We start from the raw sequence: 18,808 nt of genomic DNA, 5'->3' as shown, positions 1-18,808 counted from the left end.
GTTTGGCAGTGAGGAGAAGAAAGCTTTGTCTTCATCCTCCAAAACAAGTCTACAGATGTCTAAGATCATGTAGTACAAGTGACTGTTCAGAAATAAAGAGCAAAAGAAACAGTATCAAGTGATGCCTGTGTGGAGGATTTGGAGGTAGGAATGATGGAAGGGCTGTTGCTTTCTGTAAAGATCCTTGCTGCTTACGTCCTATTAATTGCATTACTTTGATACAACTTTAGAAGCACTGTGCAAATGTATGGTATTAAGACAAATGATCTTTTTCAGAGTCAGTCTCCAAACAATGTACCCTTGATAGCCTACTATGAGCCTACTATTTCTATGGTGAGGCCTAGGGCTGGATCTGAAGAAAGAAGAAAAAAAGCAGACAGTGATCATGTAGCTCCAAAATTCCTTGAGTACGACATAACTCCAAAATCAGACAAGCAAAGTAAAACTTCTATTTCTCCTCAATGGTCTCAATCTTCCAAAAAGTCACCAAAATCACCTTATTTGTTGTTATTACAATATCCTATTTTGCCATCATTAATACAATATCCCTGCTGACTTACAAACTGCTCTTTCAACTTCTGTAGTTCTACTAATTAAAGTATATTTGAATCTGGCAAGATAGAAGAAAAACCTTCATCCAAAACTTGAGAATTCTTCAAATATTAGAAAAGCTATCTTTTAAAATGTCACATTATTTTTCTTTGACTTTGCTTCAATAACTTCCAAAGGCATGTGGCTAGAAAGGATTAGCTTTCTCATAGAACCTCTTCCTTTCCATACATTTCACATTCTGGATGCCCTCACTTAATACAAGTGCTAATACTGGGAGGACAGGAAACCACAAAGCCCACTATAACAACAACAACCTGGTGCTTCAAAAGAAGTTATTATAACTATCTAGAAAAATCAGTTATTCTCAAGTAAATGTTTGGCTCGAACATCATCCTTCGAATAATAAAAAAATGATAGAGCAAATATATACATCTCTTTTACAGACCTATCACTGAGAAAGAATACGTGGCAATTTTCAGACATGTAATTCAAGAGCCTTCAATCATCGTAAGTTCCATTTTAAGGAAAGTTAAGATATCGGCCCTGATAAGCACAATCAATCAATCGTTAGTCAAACTGAAATGTTTGATTAACCAGCACCTGCTAGGGTCACACTGGTCAGCCACTGCAAAGTAATCTTACCACCACTAAGCTATTAAAAGGACACATGAAGTCCAAATTTGAGTTATGGAACTGTCCTCCAGCAGACTGTCTCTCCCGCCCCGCAGTCAGAGCTAGATTCTATTTCGGTGTCTCACTGCAGGGTTTCTCGAGGACCTCAGCACATACTTCACTCAACTCTGTTTGCCTCTAGAAAACACTGCGGTTTTCAATTAGCATTTGTCAGAAACTGAAGCACCCTCTGGTCTTTTCACTGAAAATCAATTATGGAAAAAAAAAAAAAACAGTTTAGGTGGTCTAATTTAGCTGTGCCATATGTATAGTACAAGGTGTTCAGCAGTTTTGATGAAGAATTGGCAAGGATTTAGCCAACTGTCCGGGGTCTTGGTGTGACACATGAAAGATAAATATCTCATTCATTAAATTTTCCTTAATTTGTACATATCACCCTTTTCCCCTTATATAATTTTGAACTTTTCTCCTATCCTTTCCAATTGGGCAAGTTCAAAATCTCTGCCACATCCCTTTTATATAAGTCTCAATATTCTTCTGACACTCCACTAAAATAAAAGCCCTATATGGGGCTGTATTTTATGTTGACTGGCATATTTTTATCTTGACATTTTCTGAATATAGAATTGTCTTCCTGATTGAGGTGTGCAAGACCGTGCTTTCCCCAGTGCTACCCTATCTTCAAGAGTTTTTGCTTTTTCCACCTGCTTTCCCCAAGACCATTTTGCTTTGCCACCTGCTTTCCCCAAGACCATTGTGCTTTCAAAAGATGTAAAATGCCATTTTTCTATCTGTGACCATAACACACCAATACACTTGCCATGCCTACCCAGGGCACACACATGTAAAACGAAATAAGTTTAATCAAGACAAATTCGTGTTGTAGGATATGATGCATTCTGATTTTATATCCTGCTGCTCTTTTTTTAAAAAACAAAGAGATGCTGGACAATCCACTAAACAGACTATAACACGCTAATGGTCATAACCAAGCTCAGGAAAAATATCAGTGGTGTAAACACTTCTGAATCTGTCTGAACAATCTGAACTGTGGTCTTAATCTTTGAATAAAAAACTGGAGGAGCTATGCAAGTCACTTCACCTCAGAGCTTCAGTCCCTCAATCATGCAATAGAGGAGCTGAAACGGGTCATGGAAAGGTCTAGTATGCAGTTAACAACTCACTGCTCCCCCTGCAACTTTACACTAATCTGATTTCTCTTCCTGATACCCTGGTGCTTGCCAGCCTGGGAACATTGAGGCAGTGATCTTGAAAACCTCCTTCCATACAGACTGGCAAATCATCCAGCCACATGTTCCAGGCATGCATCAAAATTTCAATCCTTGGGGGACACCTGGGTAGCTGAGCGGTTGAGCATCTGCCTTTGGCTCAGGGCCTGATCCCGGATTCCCAGGATCAAATCCCATATTGGGCTCTTTGCATGGAGCCTGCTTCTCCTCCCTCCCCGTGTGTCTCTGCCTGTGTCTCTCATGAATAATAAAATCTTTTAAAAATTTTTCAATCCTTGTAGCTTATTTGCTCCCGATATTGAGATTCTCCCCTTTACTTTCTAGCCTAATGGCATTCTAGAGAGTTAAGGCCATCAAATTAGTAGCATTACTGAAAAATCCATATAGCAGAATGTGAAGTTTACTACGGGATTATAACTGGACGGAAGGTTATAGGGGCACCTGGGTAGCTCAGTCGGTTAAGTGTCCGACTCTTGATTTTGAGCCCTGCATTGGGCTCCCTGCTCAATAGGGAATCTGCTGGAGATTCTCTGCCTCTCCCTTGGCCCCTCTCAGCTCATGAGCATGCTCTCCCTCCAAAATAAATAAATCTTAAAAAAAAAAAATTAGGGTTCTGGAACCACAGTCTAATTTTCTGAGACATTTAATTCTAGCAGCCCAGTGCTAAGATTAAAGCAAAATTAAATAATTTAATTTCAATTGAGATAAATATTTTAAATGAAACAACTGTTTCAAAGCTTTTCATCAAAAGGAAAAGAGGAACACACCATCCTTCTCACATTTTTTTTTTTTTTTTGTAAACAGAAGATACTTAGGGGTGAAATAACTGTTTGGAAAAAAGACTTAAGAGACCTGACTGACTGTTCATTAATGAGCTATCATCAAGCAAATACTGATTTTACAATTCACTGTTTTCCTTCTACACCTAATTCTTGAGCCAAGGGTTATCCAGATTTTTTTTTTTTTTTAGATTTTATTTATGTATTCATGAGAGACACACACACAGAGAGAGAGAGGCAGAAACACAGGCAGAGGGAAAAGCAGACTCCATGCGGGGAGCCTGAAGTGGCACTTAATCCCGGGTCTCCAGGATCACGCCCTGGGCTGAAGGCGGAGCTAAACTGCTGAACCACCCAGGCTGCACTATCCAGATTGTTAATAAAAGGTGAAGAATTATACTCCAAGGTTTGTAGAAAAAAATGAGTAACATGAAAGAACTTCTAGAATGTTTTCTTTCCTGAAAATAAGACATCTTAATGGAAGGACTATTCTAAATAATCAAGAACGAGTTTTCTTTAGCCCATTAGAATAAAGTCACGATAAAAATGCATGAAAAATTACAGGCAAGACAGTTAACAGTAAGCTGTTCCTTACTACTGTTACTTCAACAACAATGCAATTGTTACAGGGAGACAAAGATGTCCAAGATGTATTCAGTGAAAGATAAAAAAAAAAAAAAATGCTGTGTATATATTTGCATAATGATTTGTATAATTATGTTTTTATCTTGAAAATCTACAGCATGTTAATTGTGAAACTCTGAAACGTGGTAGTGAATTGAAGAAAAGAAGGAAGACTCCTATGACTTCATACTCTTATCTGTGGGGATCTTTTTTCTTCCAGTGTGAAAATGTAAAACTATTTTTAAATACTTTTTTAAGTAATCAGGTACATATTATCTACTACAGTCGCTTAACAGAGGAAATAAAAAATAAGTTGTCTCCCTGCAAACCTGTTAGGCAATCCAAACGAAAAGCACTTTTGAGACTATGCAAGTACATACATAGTATGCAGTGATGAAGGAACATCAGAGAGCTTTGCAAGCATTAATAAGTGGGTTAAACTTTGAGAATTAGACCTGTTATTTGTGCAAGAGGCCAAGGTATTGCAATACAAAAATATTTTGATTTATAAGATGCTAAGACAAAGTTTTCTGTAAATCAGGAGCCCTTAAAATTTTTTTTTTTTTGCCCTTAAAATTTTTTAATTACATCCCACCTAAGAGTAATGACACCTCCATTTTTTCCACATGGGATTCTAATCCTACATCTGTTTTGAAAAAGATAGGCCGGGATCCCTGGGTGGCGCAGCGGTTTGGCGCCTGCCTTTGGCCCAGGGCGCAATCCTGGAGACCTGGGATCGAATCCCACATCGGGCTCCCGGTGCATGGAGCCTGCTTCTCCCTCTGCCTATGTCTCTGCCTCTCTCTCTCTCTCTCTCTCTCTCTGTGACTATCATAAATAAATTTAAAAAATTAAAACAAACAAACAAACAAATGAAAAAGGCCATAAAACAATGTGCCACTTGTCTGTAGAAACATCTATAAAGCGTCAAGGCATTGATTTATGTACTCCCCTAAATAGCTGATGAGTGAAATTAGTAGAACCTGCTATACTTTACATTCACTTCAAACCATCTGAAGTGCTAACAAAGTAATCCCACAGAGCAGGTCATTTTTTTTCCCCAAAGTTATTTCAATACTATTTTGACAAAAAACAAACTACAAAAAAAAAAGCCTACATATCAAAATTCTAGCAGTAGTTGGACAATAGGGAGAAGTCCATTCAATGGAAGAAAATACTATTATATTAGCTATGTATATACTACCCCATTTGAATACACTTCCAAAATTATAAGCATATCATAATACGTTTAAAAATGCTAACACTTTTAACGTACAGGATTGATGCCCATCAAAAACACAAACAAGTTTCCTTCTACCATTTAAGTACATATTTCCAGAAAAGGCCAAGTGGGAACTAAATCAATGTAACGTAATTTGAAAGCAACATATGGGCTTAGAGTTATTATAACCTAAGAACGACCAACATGAGAGCATTTTCTAGTGCCATGTTCAGGCTGAAACTGAGTTTACAATACAGCCTGGGCTTCACAAAAAAACAAAGGTGTAATATCTAAAGAACGGCTTATAAAGCTCCCAAAAGTGGGGAGTTGTTTTGGTTTTTACAACTTGAGCTACCAGCACAGCTGCCTGCCAACAGGGAGAGTACTGAGGAGGAGGAGATGCTCCAGATACGTTTGGATTCTGCAGTTCAAACCAATTAATGTACTTTGCAGTCAGGAGCTCTAAGTATATGGAACACCACAGGTCTCAACAGAAAACCAGTAAGAGTCTCCATTTCCCATTCCTCCGTGTGAGATCATGCAACAGGACCACAGAGAAAGTGAGGGAAATCCAGCCTCCAGGAGCAGGAAGAACCCGAGATAAAAGAAGGGCTCCAACTCTTCTTCCTGCCACAGCTACTTAAAGGTGAATGCTGTGCATTTTCCCTGCGGGAATCAAAGTTCCACTTTCTGAGGCTTCTACTCATCTTCCCCTGTCCCACTACCCCTAGGAGATGGAGGAAAGCAAATGAAGCAACCAAAAGAAGTAGGTCACGAAAGGAACTTACTCCATGAGAACGTAGCGTAAAAACACTAAGGTAACCGGACCCTCCCCTTCAAAGTCACTCATTGATGGAGAGAAGAGCTAACCAGATTTCCAGTGAAATGCTGCTGCCAGCCACAGGTTTTTAGATAACTTAGTTTCTAAAAAAATAATGATTATAATTATAATAAAGTTTCTCTAATCTCCCTTTTCTTCAATCAACAGTTCGATTTAAAAAAAAAAAGAATTAAAGAAAGATCCTTGGTTTCGAAGTAAAGTGTCTTCAAGCTGCCCCCATCTTTGACACCATTAGTGACAGGAAAGCCAGTGAGGGCAGCACATCTCAAAACAGCTAGTCAGGCTTTGAAATGAGAGGCGATCAAGGAAAATGCAGCGGACGAGGACGTGCGACCGCACAGCTCAAACCGCAAGAACGAATCTCCGAGGCGGCGGCTGGGGAAGCGGCGGGGGAAGCCACGGGAGGGCACCCCCCCGCCGCACAGACCCTGCCCAGGTCCGCCGGGGAGGAAAGACCAGGTTGGCCTCGCAGACGGAGGCCAACCCCTCCCCATCCCCCGTGCCTCCCCCCAGATGATGGGGCGGGCGGGAAGCTGGACCGAGTAACAAAAAGAAGGCACGGGTTCTTCGGTGACTGCTCCACGGCGCCGGGGGCCGCTGCAGCAGGGCGCGGGCCCGCGGAGACGGAGGGGACCGGCCCATCCCCGGCGGCGCCAGCCTGAGCTGCGAGAAACACGTTTCGCCCTCGGGAAAGGCCCCGGCTCCTCGCGGACCTGGGCACCTGCCAGGCCACCGCGTCCGGGGGCGACCGCGAGCCCCCCCCCCCCCCGCTGCCCCGGCCCACGCCCACCCCGCTCCCCGGGCCTCCGAGGCCGGGCCCCCGGGGGAGGGAGCGGAGCTCGGCAATACCAGGTGCAGTCGTCCTCGTCCCGCCAGGCGGCCACGCTCTCCAGGTCCAGCGGCTCCACCTCGTCCAGCAGCGTCGGGGGCGGCGAGGGCGGCGCGGGGGCTCCCCCCGGCGGCGTCCCCGCGCCCCCCGGCTCCGGCCCGCCGCCGCCCGCGCCGAAGAAGCCCGCCGCCGGCTTGAAGTAGACGAAGGGCGCCTCGGGGGGCTGCGCCAGGCTGCAGAGCAGGGAGGGTGCCGGGCTGGGCAGGCAGAAGGTGCCCGGGAAAGCGGGGCTGGAGCCGCCGCCGCCGCCGCCGCCGCCCCCGGCGCCCAGCGCCAGCCCGAGCCCCAGGCCCCCCGAGGCGGCGGCGGCGGCGGCCGGGGGGCTCCGGGGACCCAACGGGCTGCAGGCCCCGGCGGGGGGCGGCGCGGCGGGCGGCGGCGGCGGCGGCAGCAGCAGCAGGTGCGGGGCGGCGGCCGCGCTCGCCGCCCGGCTCCGCAGCTGCTCGTTCTGCTTCTCCAGCTTGCGCACCAGCTCCTGCAGCTTCTTCACCTCCAGCTCTGCGTTCACCACCGGCCCGGAGCCCGCTCCGGAGCCGCCCCCTGTCGAGGCGCATTTCACCTGCTCCGCCATCATCGTGGGCCCCGGGGGCGCCGCGGCCGCGGGCGGTGGGGGGCGGGGGGGGGGGGACGCGCCGCCGCGCCGCTCCTCGGGCCGCGGGGAGGCTACGGCTCCTTCCCTGCCGCCCCGGCCCGAGGCGCCGACCACGCTGGGGCAGGAGCCGAGCCGGCTGCTCGCATCAGCACCGGGGCCCAGCCTCCGGCCGAGGCAGCCGCCGCCGAACGGCTCTGCACATGCTCAGAGCGCCCTCCGGTCCCCGGGCGGCGCGGCGGCTCCGGGTTTTAGCCGCGGCCCCGGGGCGGGGCGGGGCGGGGCGGGGCGCGAACGCCGGGTGGGCGGGGCCGGCGGGGACCTGCGGCGCGAGGAGGCGAGCCCCCTGCCGCCCTGCCCCCAGGTGCCCGGCGGGGCCCGGCCCGCGCTTTCCCGCCCGAGGCGCTGCCGCAGCTGTGCCGAGCGCCCGCGGCGCGGTCCGCGAGCCCGGGTTCCCGAAGCCCGCTGCAGGCGCCTGCCCTGGAGGCGCGCACCCCGCGCCCGCGCCGTGCTGCGGCCCAACCGCCGTAGCCACTGGCCCCGGGCTCACGAAGCCCGCGGAGAACCCGAGGGCCGAGGACGTTACCCCGGGGCTGAAAAGTGAAAACGTGGAGCAGAAAGACTTTGAGGCAGTGCTACTAATCCACTAATTGGCAATACAGGAGCAAAATGGTGGGGGACAGGAGGCCGGGGAGAAAGAAGACGTCCCTCTAAGACAGGCCAGCTGCTGAAGAGCCCAGTGGTGCTCAGTGTACCCTAAAGCAGAGGAACTCAAATGATTCCTTTACCACCAGTGCCGGTCGTGATAAAGCAAGAGCATTTTCCGTACCGCGTATCACACAAAAGGCCTTGGAGCACTTCACTGCTCCAGACCCGATTCTAAGAGTTGACCATCACGCAGTGAACAGGACAAGCAAAAATCATTACAGGCGAAACATGAGTAAAATTGCATAGTGCTCCATCTCTTTAATAATTTACAAGCTATTAGGTCAGACTGACTTACGGGGGTGGAAGGGAACCGAGGAAAACAAAACCTCTATCCCAGTATCCCTGACCTCACCTGCAAGCTGCGCTTCTTACATCTTTTGGAAACTACTGGCAAATCTGCTCTGGGGGGCAGGGGGAGGCTTTTAGGTAGAAGAATTGAATCCAGTTTCATTCCATTAATATTGACTTTGAACTGTGAGTGTTTGACACACTCGGAGAGAAGTCTGCGATTTTATTATGAGAAAAGTCCGCACAACTGGTTCTCATCCTCAGATGATATGCTATCTGGTGAGAATTCCTGCTCGGGCACTTTACATACCAATCTCTGTGACAATGTACCACATCCCTCTGGTAGTGCTGGCACATCGTGTCGTTGGTTTTAGATATGGCTCGGTGCCCTCCTGCTCTGAAACACTTGTGTCTTCTCAGTTATCAGTTGGTATCTGTGGCTTCTGCAGAGGGTGGCTGCTCTGCATTTAACTCGCATGGTGAGAGCTTCCATAAATTAGAGAAGCATGTGTGAAAACTACCCTGACCCTTCCTATCCGGTGTTGCAGCTTACTGGACCACCACTTGACCACCTGTATCACCTTTCCAAGTTTTGGTCTATCTTCTCGATATGCTGGTGACTACTAAAACCTGGAGAAGTGGAATAATACTACTGAAAGTCCTAAGTAAAGAATCTATTGAAGGATTTTTCCCGCATGCTCAGTGGCAGATGCGGGTAGCAGTATCCCTGCAACACAAAGAAAGGGAGACAACAGGCATAATGAGAACAAAGAGCTGCTGGGTTCCACATTAGCAAGAGAAATTGGGAATAGGCACATGAAAGTGAAGACGGCACGGATTCAGAGGTAAAGAAAAGCAGTTATTTGACTACAAAATTTATATACTCTAGAGAAGCAGTAAAATAAATAGCCTACTCCTCCCCCATTTACCCAATACGGGCTGTAGAATACATCCAGGCAACCAGAAGTCAAGTCTTAGAACTGTGTTTTCTAAGTCACAATTATTAAATAACAAACTTAGTGTTTAAAAAGTAAGCATTCATTGGAATTTAGACCTAGGATAGAGATGACACATTCTGCCCCAAATTTCTCTTCTTCATTCTTCTTTTGGAAAGACAAATTTGCCCTCTTCCTATTTTAAAAAGTATGAAATGATTTATGTCTAGAGAAATATTAAATAATTGCTTTTCCTTCCTATTAAAGCACCTCTTTTTTTCTCCCCTTCTGTGAACTACTCATGTACACATACCAGAGACACTCAGGATGTATACACAGATTTTAATTTGGTATCCCCAGGATGCCTGTCTCTTTAACACATGATTAAAGAGGTTGATGGTGTCAAGGTTTTAATTAAGCAGCCTTGATTTTTTATTTTGATGCAAATTTGCAAAGCTTTGTGTTTTGAAAGAAATTGCACGCATAGCTGCTCCGATATAAATTATTTTTATTTTAAATGAAATCTATGATTTCTGAGGTTTATGAACTATGAAAGCACAGGTCTCATTAAGAACTTTGCTTTAAGAATGCATTTGAAGTACCATAATTGTTAAGAAACATCCATATATCACACATTCAAAACCAGATGAATAAACGCAAATTTCTCTGTTGTTTCCCATTCCTTACACTTCAGAACTATGGTCACTAGGTCACTCTAGTGAACTCTAAGGGAGAAGATAACTTATTTTGATTTGTATGTTCACATATACTTCTAACAGTGTCTATGGACATCAAATTGACCTAGCCACAGAATTGCAAAGACAGCATAGTTTCCTTGAGTTTGTAAATCTAATTCTCTGAGGAAATCTAGAAACAGCTTGTCACTATCCTAGTTTTACAGATGACCTAACAAGGTTAGGCTACTTGCCCAAATTCAGGCATGAAAACGATGGCAGTTCTCGGCAGTTTCTAGTGGTCCAACCACCCTTCTCCTTACACCTTTGTCTTAGGGTAAAAGTCCTCTAAGAGTAAACCCCATAGATTTTAAATGTAGATTTTCCATCAGTGCAATGGACATACCCGAATATGAGCACTATATTTGTCATGTTGGTAGATCCAATTACTGCAAGAAGAGAAAAACACCTAATGTGTTAAACTAAGATCAAAGATCCCCAACTGTGTTTTCGAGTTTATTCAGACTAGGGTGTTTGATTTTGTTTGCCTCTTAATGAAGATTCATGTTTGTCCATACTGAATAGACTTGAATACTGTGGGTCCCCACTGCCCTGGTGCGGCACCTAGCACAGTGTCTAGCACATAGCAAAGACACATTGAAGTTTTTTTGAGAATAAATGAATAAATAAATAAATCCCCAAGTTTTAGCAGTTTTAGCTGGAATTTAGACAAAAACATAAGTAGTTATTTCCATAAGCCTCATTTATCATGTGGTAACAACATGGAAGGATTAGAAGGCTGTTTGCAACCCCATAATAATTGATTATTTCACATCTAATCCAATTAAAAGCTAGAAACATACTTGCTGCTTCCAATGTGTGCATTTTAATGGAAGGGGATAATGCAGAGAGAAAACAAAAACACATGAAGCCACAATTTATATAAATAAGCCCTATGTGGATTGCCCCATTCAAACCCCACCCAGCCCTACCACTCAAATTCATGCCAATAACCCATGTAATTATACCCTGTAAAGTCACGTATAGTAGTAGTTATAACAGTAATAATGATAATACTTCTGTTTATAAGGCAAGCTATATTTGTCAGAGCCCTCTTTAATAAACATTTATTACATGTCTATTATGTTCAAGTCACAATGCCAGATGATTTTTAGACGTGAGTAAGACTGTTTCCACCATCAAGGCCTTATCTAGTTGGAGAAAGAAGCACATCAGTAATTAACTATGGTAAAAGACTTAGTGTGTTAAGTGTCAGACAAAAATACAAGTCAGCAACATAGGGAGTGCCCAAGAAGGGGCAATTAATTTTAGCTAAAAAAATTTAGGAAGAGGTTATGTAGAAAGTGAGTATTATTTCATTTGGTTCTGTTTATCAAGCCGTGGGGCATTGGGGCAAGTACTGTGGCATTCATCTATCAGACAGGATATAGGACGTATTAAAGCAACAATAGAACTAGGATTCAGCACCCATCTCTATTTTCTAGTCAATATTGTTTCTTCTTTGGTCATTTTTTTTTTTTTTTTTTTGCAAATACCTCACCTATCTACTACTCCCATTAAAATGGAACTTTTTACAATTTACCTTAATAGTACCAATTGATGCTTACTAATTAACAGTAGCTGTTCTAAACCCTTTACTGGCATTAACTCATTTAATCATCAAACAACCCTTTGAGGTAGTTACTGTTATTATTCCTGTTTTATAAGTGAGGAACCTGAGGCACAGAGAGGTCTAACTCTCCTACCCAGGCAGTAAGCAGCAGAACCAATATTTGAAGCTAGGCAGTCTGGCTTTCAGAGTCCGGGTTTATAAAATATAGTATTGCCCTTTCAGTCTTAGGCAGCACATATCAGAATACCCTGCTCTAGTCTCAGTGGCTTATCAATAAAAACCATGGACTAATGCAAAATCAATAGCAAGGACTGTCTTGAACAAAGTCTGATCCATTAATAAGCAAATATTACTAGAATTTAAAAAGCCACCAAGCACAGATTAGAAAACAGTAGGTTTCCAAGATCAACAAAGTTGCCAGTGCTGGTACAACATTTCTAACAGTACAATGGCTATTCATTCATAGCTTATTTCTGCACAGATGACAAAACAGCATTCATTGTCACTGCTTTGTCTTGCGTTTCTAGCCATTTAGCTTCTTCAAATGTCAATACCACTCTTAAGAATACTCAAAAGAAACAATGTCACAGCCTTTGTCCAATTTGAACAGATTTAAAATCTAAAGATTTAAAATCTTTAATGATTTTAAAGTTCAAAAATGAAAAAAGAAGTTCAGAAACTTTTTCAAAATTTGAAACTTTTTTTACCCACAATAAGGTTTTCTCTTCTTAAAAATGAGTGTGTGAGATAACTTAAAACTTGAAGGATAATATCATACTTAGAAGCGTCTTTCTTTTTTTTTTTCAAAATTTCTTAACTTTATAAGAGAAAAATAAATCTCATATGACTTGAATCTCGCTAGCAAAAATTGGTACTTATTCTATCATCACACTGGTATCTACCTTAGAGCTTTTGAAAGTATTTCAGTTAGAACAATCTATTTTCTTGTTTTCCTCAAATGTTTCTGTCATCATAAAAGGCAATATGATAGAGAGTTTTCTTTCTTTAATTCAAAAGAGTTATTTTTCTTTGATAATTTCCAGAGTGTTTGCAAAATTCCCTTACAAAAAAATTGCAATCACACCAGAGTGTTACAAACCAAAGTCAGAAATTATTTAAAAGTCCGTGACATGGCAGGGCAACGAGCCCTCCTATGATAGTGGATTCTTTAGTTCTCCTTCAAGGGACTAGCACAGCTTCAAGGCCATGACTATCCGAATCTGAGTAAGTGGCAGCGGAAGGCAGCCTACAGAAAAAAGTGCAGCATTCTTTTGGGCATCACATTCTAGAAGTCATAAGCCAGTCTCAAAAAAGTTGCTGCAAGTTTATTCAAGTTAAGGGGCACCTGGGTGGCTCAGTGGTTAAGCGTCTGCCTTTGGCTCAGGTTATGATCCTGGGGTCCTGGAATGGAGTCCCCACCTGGCTCCCTGCATGGAGCCTGCTTCTCCCTCTGCCTGTGTGTCTGCCTCTCTCTGTGTGTCTCTCATGAATAAATACATAAAATATTTAAAATAATAATAGTGAGTGTCTAATCATGGTCTGTGCACAATTAATATTCAGAAAGGCATAATAATTATACCAAAAAGGAGTGATCTGTGTTTCAACTATAAAATCTCATACTAGATGCTTCACAGAAACAATGGTTATAATCACGTCACTGAAGGATTGTGCCATTGTGATTATTGGTATGTTCTTATTTCTGATCTTTAGAAATATTGTTTGTTTTCAGAAAGAAAGATATGTCAATTAGCAGGAAATACTTTATTAATGATTGCCTTCACCAAAACAGAATGCAAAAACCTAAAAGACATACTCTGACAACTAAAGAATAGTCAAGTGGGTAGGATGGGGAGGAATTAACTATAAAGCAGTTTTGCAGATTTATAACCAGCTTAGAGCCTCTTTTTAGACTCTGGGCTTTATTTGGTGATATTTTAAACACTTTTTCTTTTTCTAGAGAGAGAGAGAGGGCAGGAGGGCAGGACAGAGAGAGTCTTACTAGGCTTCACCTGGGTGCCCAGCATGGAGCCCAACACAAGGCTCCATCTCATGACCCTGAGATCATGACCTGAGCCAAAATCAGGAATCCGAAACTTAACTGGCTGAGCCACTCAGGCAGCGCAGCACTTTTTGTTAGTCTGTGGAAAACAGTATCTGAAAGTGGCCAGATGCTACTAAAAATTAGAGACAGAGAAAACAAAAAATAATAAAACACAATTTTAAAAGATCAGGCTGGGGATCCCTGGGTGGCGCAGCGGTTTGGCGCCTGCCTTTGGCCCAGGGCGCGATCCTGGAGACCCGGGATCGAATCCCACATCGGGCTCCCGGTGCATGGAGCCTGCTTCTCCCTCTGCCTGTGTCTCTGCCTCTCTCTCTCTCACTGTGTGCCTATCATGAATAAATAAAAATAAAAAAAATAAAAATAAATAAAAAATAAATAAATAAAAATAAATAAATAAAAGATCAGGCTGATTGGGTGATGAGACCGAAAGATTACAGATGTAGCTCCAAAGAAGAAAATCTAAAATAATTCAGCTTGTAGAAGATGGAAATCCAGAGAGTAACTGGAACCCTAACTTGGAAATGAGAGGGTGGCAATCTGTTTCTTTGATGCTTTACACAGGTGGACAGACAGGAGGAGAATCAGGGGGCAATCAGTAGAGCGTCATCGTCACTCATGTCCCTGGGCTGAAGGAGGCTCCATCTCCATGCTTTCTGCCAACAGAAGAACAAAGGGTCCAGGCAACTGTACACTAGTTCAGGAACATGGCAAAAAGGCCTTCTACTTATATTTCATCGACCTAAGCAAATTATATAGCTTCACATAACTTCAAAGCAACACGGTTATGCAATCAAACCCTTTGACTAGAAGAACTGGAAATACTTAGCTGAACTATAATACTTACGTAAATGTTTCCTGCCACTAAATAAAGTTAAGGCTAAGATTTACCTAAAATATTTTGGCAGATTTCTATAAATAAATTTTGGACTCTCCTGTTCTCGTGGTTGTTTGGCTGTAAATTTATTGCAATTATGTCTTTGTAATTTTAGAGATGATTTTTGTTTGTGTATATATACATATATACACATTTTTTTATCATCTTTTACACTATTGATTCCTAATTTAATGGCATTGTGACTAGGAATTATGACCTATATAAATCTGATTCAATGAAATTTTTTTCTTAAAGTATAATTGACATACATTATATTAGTTTCAAGTGTCAAACAATGATTCAATATTTGTATATATTGCAAAATGATATACATATTGCAAAATAAGCTGAGTTAACCTCCATCAGCATACCCAGCTACAAAATTTTTTTTCTTTTGATGAGGACTTCTGGGATCTACTCTCTTAGAAGTTTTCAAATATATGATACAGTATTATTAACCATGTACCTCGTGCCTAACCCCATAACTTATTTATTTTATAATTAAAAGTTTGTACCTTTTGATCCCCTTCATCCATTTTGCCCACTCCCATGTGCCCTCTGACAACCACCAATCTGTTCTATCTATGGGTTTGTTTTTTATTTTGTTTTGTTTTTAGATTGCATGTATAAGGGAGATGGAATTTTTCTCTGACTTCACTCTGATTCATTGAAATTTGATGAAACTTCCTTTGTGCCCTGATACACTGCCAATATTTGGAAATAGTCTATGCATATTTGAATAGTATTATACCTTCAATTTGTTAGATACATACACATATATAATTTATACACACATATATATGTTATTTATATATGTATATATAAATAAGTGTATATTATATATACACATAATTACAACATTTATTTAAACTTTTATTGATTCAAATATATAATTTATGTGTATTTATTTGAAATCAAATTCCTTATGTTATTCAAATCCTTTATAGTCTAATCTATCATTGACAGAAAAATGTTGAAATGTTCTTGTGATAATATACATAGGTATACATATATGTTGTATTATATATTTTATATATTCATGGTCATGATTTATATTTTTGTGGATAATTCCATTTATTATTAGGTGATGTCTCCTTTCTAATGTTTTTTTGCCCTAAAATATAATTCGCTTAACATTAATAATATTAATATTGCTATACCAGCATTCTTTTGGTTAGTATTTTTAATCTTTTCATCTTCCTATGTTGCTTTCTTTAGAAGTGATTTACAAGAGGCACTTATAGTTAAATTTTGTTTTATCATCCAATCCAATGACCTCTGTTATTATTTAAGTTATTATTTAAGTTCATTTACTGTGATTATTGGTATTTCTTTTTTTTATTATTGGTATTTCTAAACTTATTTCTATCATAATAGTTGTGTTTTTGGTTTATCATACTTTTTTCCTTTTCCTCTTCTGCTTTTTCAGAAAATGAGTTATACATTTTTTATGGTTCATTTTTTCCCTCTGTTGATTTCAAAAGTATGCATTTTACTAATTAAAAATTGGCAGTGGGGAGCACCTAGGTGGCTTAGTTGGTTATGCATCCAACTCTTCACCTCAGCTCAGGTCTCGATTTCAGGGTCATGAGTTCAAGCCCCATGTTGGGCTCCATGTTGGGTGTGCAGCCTACTGTAAAAAAAAAGTGAGAAGACATGTCTCCAAAGAAGACATCTAGATGGCCAACAGACACATGAAAAGATGCTCCACATTACCTATCGTCAGGGAAATGCAAATCAAAACCACAATGAGACATCACCTCATACCTGTCAGAATGGCTAAAATAAAAAACACAAGAAACAACAAGTGCTGGTGAGGATGTGGAGAAAAAGTAACCTTCACCCACTGGTGGTAGGAATTCACACTGGTGCAGCCACTGTGGAAAAAAGTATGGAGGTTCCTCAAAAAAATTAAAAATAGAACTACCCTATGATCCTGTAATGACACTACTGGGTATTTTTTCCCCTTTTTTAAATAAAGTTCTATTGAAAAAAGTCATGCCCATTTATTACTTATAGTTGATCACTGTTTTCATGCTACAAAGGCAGATTTGAGCAGTTGCAACAGATATTATATGGCCCCCAAAGCTTAAAATATTTACTCTCTAGCCCTTTGCAGAAAATGTTCCTGACCCCTGGGAAGTGTAGAAGCACAACCTGGTTGGTGTTTTATAGAAGTTCAGCACGTGTCGGAGGTGGTAATGAATTTCATCATTATCATCCCAAGGTGTTTGGGGTTGGCTTTCATTTTCAGAAGTGTGGGTCTTGCTTCTTTTGGTCATTTCTTTCCTTATGGCCCCTACCCTCCTCACATTCTAAGTGCTGGCAATTACACTGGGGACAGGGGACTTTCCTTATGCTGTTGAGCATACAGTAGGTGCTAATGATAGCACCTTTCACCCCCAAGAGGACCAGAAGAGCCTCAGCCTTTGGAGGCCTACAAATCACTTGACAAGACACTACTGGGTATTTACCCAAGAAAATAAAAACACTATTTCAAAAGGATTTATGCACCTCTACGTTTATTGCAGCGTCATTTACAATTGCCAAATTATGAATGTATAAAGAAGAGGTGGCATGTATATATACAACGGAATATTACTCAGCCATAAAAAGAATGGAAGCTTGCCATTTGCAACAACATAGATGGAGTTACAGAGTATTATGTTAAGTGAAAAAAGTCAGTCTGAGAAAGACAAATACCATGTGACTTCATTCATATGTGAAATTTAAGAAACAAAACACATGAACGAGGGAAAAAGAGAGAGAGACAAACCAAGAAACAGATCTATTTTTTAGATTTATTTATTTATTTATTTTACAGTGAGAGTGGGAGCAGGGGGAGAGGTAGAGGGAGAGAGAGAGAGGGGGAGAGAAGCAGACACCCTGATGAGTGCAGAGCCCGTAGTGGGGCTTGATCCCACAGCTCTGAGATCATGATCCTGAGAGCATGACCTGAGATGAAATCAAGAGTCAGACACTTAACCGACTGAGCAGCCCAGGTGCCCCCAGGAAACAGATTCTTAACTATAGAGAACAAACTGATGGTTACCAGAGGGGATGGTGCGGGGGAGGGATGGCTGAAACAGGTGATGGGGATTAAGAGTATACTTATCATGATGAGCACTGAGTCATGTACAGAATTGCTGAATCACTGTAGTGTATACCTGAAACTAACATTACACAGTATGTTGACTACACAGAATGAAAACTCTGAATAGATATATTCCCCAAGAACTTCAAAGATACACTTTTATCTCTTCTGGCACCAATTGGTACCAAGAAATCCAGGTGTAGGTACTCTGTCTTTTCTTCCTGGTACATTTTAAGAATATATTTGCATCTTGTTGTTTTATCTTAATATCTCTAATTGTACATTTACTTTTATTCATCTGGAGTGTACCTTCAATCTGACAGCCCGTGTTTTAGGTCTGCTCTGAAAAGTCTCGGTTTTTCTCTCTCCGCTTCTTGCTTCTGCCCCTGTTCACTTCTGGGATTCTGTGTGTGTGTGTGTGTGTGTGTGTGCATGTGTATGCACATGTGTGTGCTTGTATGCTCCTGCCTGTTCATTCATTCATTCATTCATTCATTCATTCATTCATTTATAACTATTGCCATATCAAACTATCTCCATATCTCTTAACTGATCTCTCAAATGTTTTTTTTCTCTTTGCCTCTCTGCTATATTCCCGGTGAATGCCTTTGAATTACCTCCCAATTCATTCATTTATTTTGATTATTCCAGTTTAGTGTTCATCCACTCAACTGAGTTTTAAATATCATCCTTTTTTGCATAATTTCTCATTTTTTGGATTGATGCTGGTGTTTTTTTATATCTCTTTGATAATTCTAGATATCTTGAAGCTTCCTGAGATGGCACATCTATTTTTTATTTTGTGCAGAATGATTTTACTTCCCAATATTTGATTTTACTTAGTGTCATTCTTGGTGTTAATAATCTTTGTATGTTTTGAAATTTGGTTTTTAGATCCACCTTGAGTTGATGCTGCTTTTCTTTTTCTCTTACTCTTCTCTATTTAAAAGGTTTTGTGGTTGGGATGCCTGGGTGGTTCCGTGGTTGAGTGTCTGCCTTTGGTTCAGGGAGTGATCCCAGGGTCTGGGGATTGAGCGCCAAATCAGGCTCCCCACAGGGAGCCTGCTTTTCCCTCTCCCTATGTCTCTGCCCCTCTCAATCTGTTCCTCTCATGAATAAATAAATAAAATGGTTTTTTTTTAAACAAACAAAAGGTTCTGT

The 18,808-nt window shown here is 41.6% G+C and overlaps 1 protein-coding gene and 1 long non-coding RNA gene across 4 annotated transcripts in view; one reads left to right on the top strand and one right to left on the bottom strand.

Moving 5' to 3' along the window:
- SLAIN1 (SLAIN motif family member 1) overlaps positions 1-7,415 on the bottom strand; it is a 59,424-nt gene extending 52,009 nt beyond the window's left edge. Inside the window, exon 1 of one of the 3 annotated variants that reach the window (XM_049099257.1) lies at positions 6,751-7,415. In XM_049099257.1, coding sequence (XP_048955214.1) covers positions 6,751-7,364 — 614 coding nt within the window. In that variant the 5' untranslated portion in view covers positions 7,365-7,415. The remainder of the gene's footprint in view (positions 1-6,750) is intronic. The other 2 variants (XM_025441052.3, XM_049099256.1) reach the window with 2 other exon arrangements.
- Positions 7,416-7,834: 419 nt separating this feature from the next.
- Positions 7,835-18,808, top strand: part of LOC125753316 (uncharacterized) — a 67,418-nt gene continuing 56,444 nt past the window's right edge. Inside the window, exon 1 of the long non-coding RNA XR_007404861.1 lies at positions 7,835-9,220. This is a non-coding gene — a long non-coding RNA (uncharacterized LOC125753316). The remainder of the gene's footprint in view (positions 9,221-18,808) is intronic.

The sequence above is a fragment of the Canis lupus genome, chromosome 22, assembly GCF_003254725.2.
Source record: "Canis lupus dingo isolate Sandy chromosome 22, ASM325472v2, whole genome shotgun sequence".
In the NCBI taxonomy this organism is placed as follows: Eukaryota; Metazoa; Chordata; class Mammalia; order Carnivora; family Canidae; genus Canis; species Canis lupus.
Note: the sequence above shows the minus strand (reverse complement) of the source record. Positions and strands in the feature narration are given on the sequence as shown.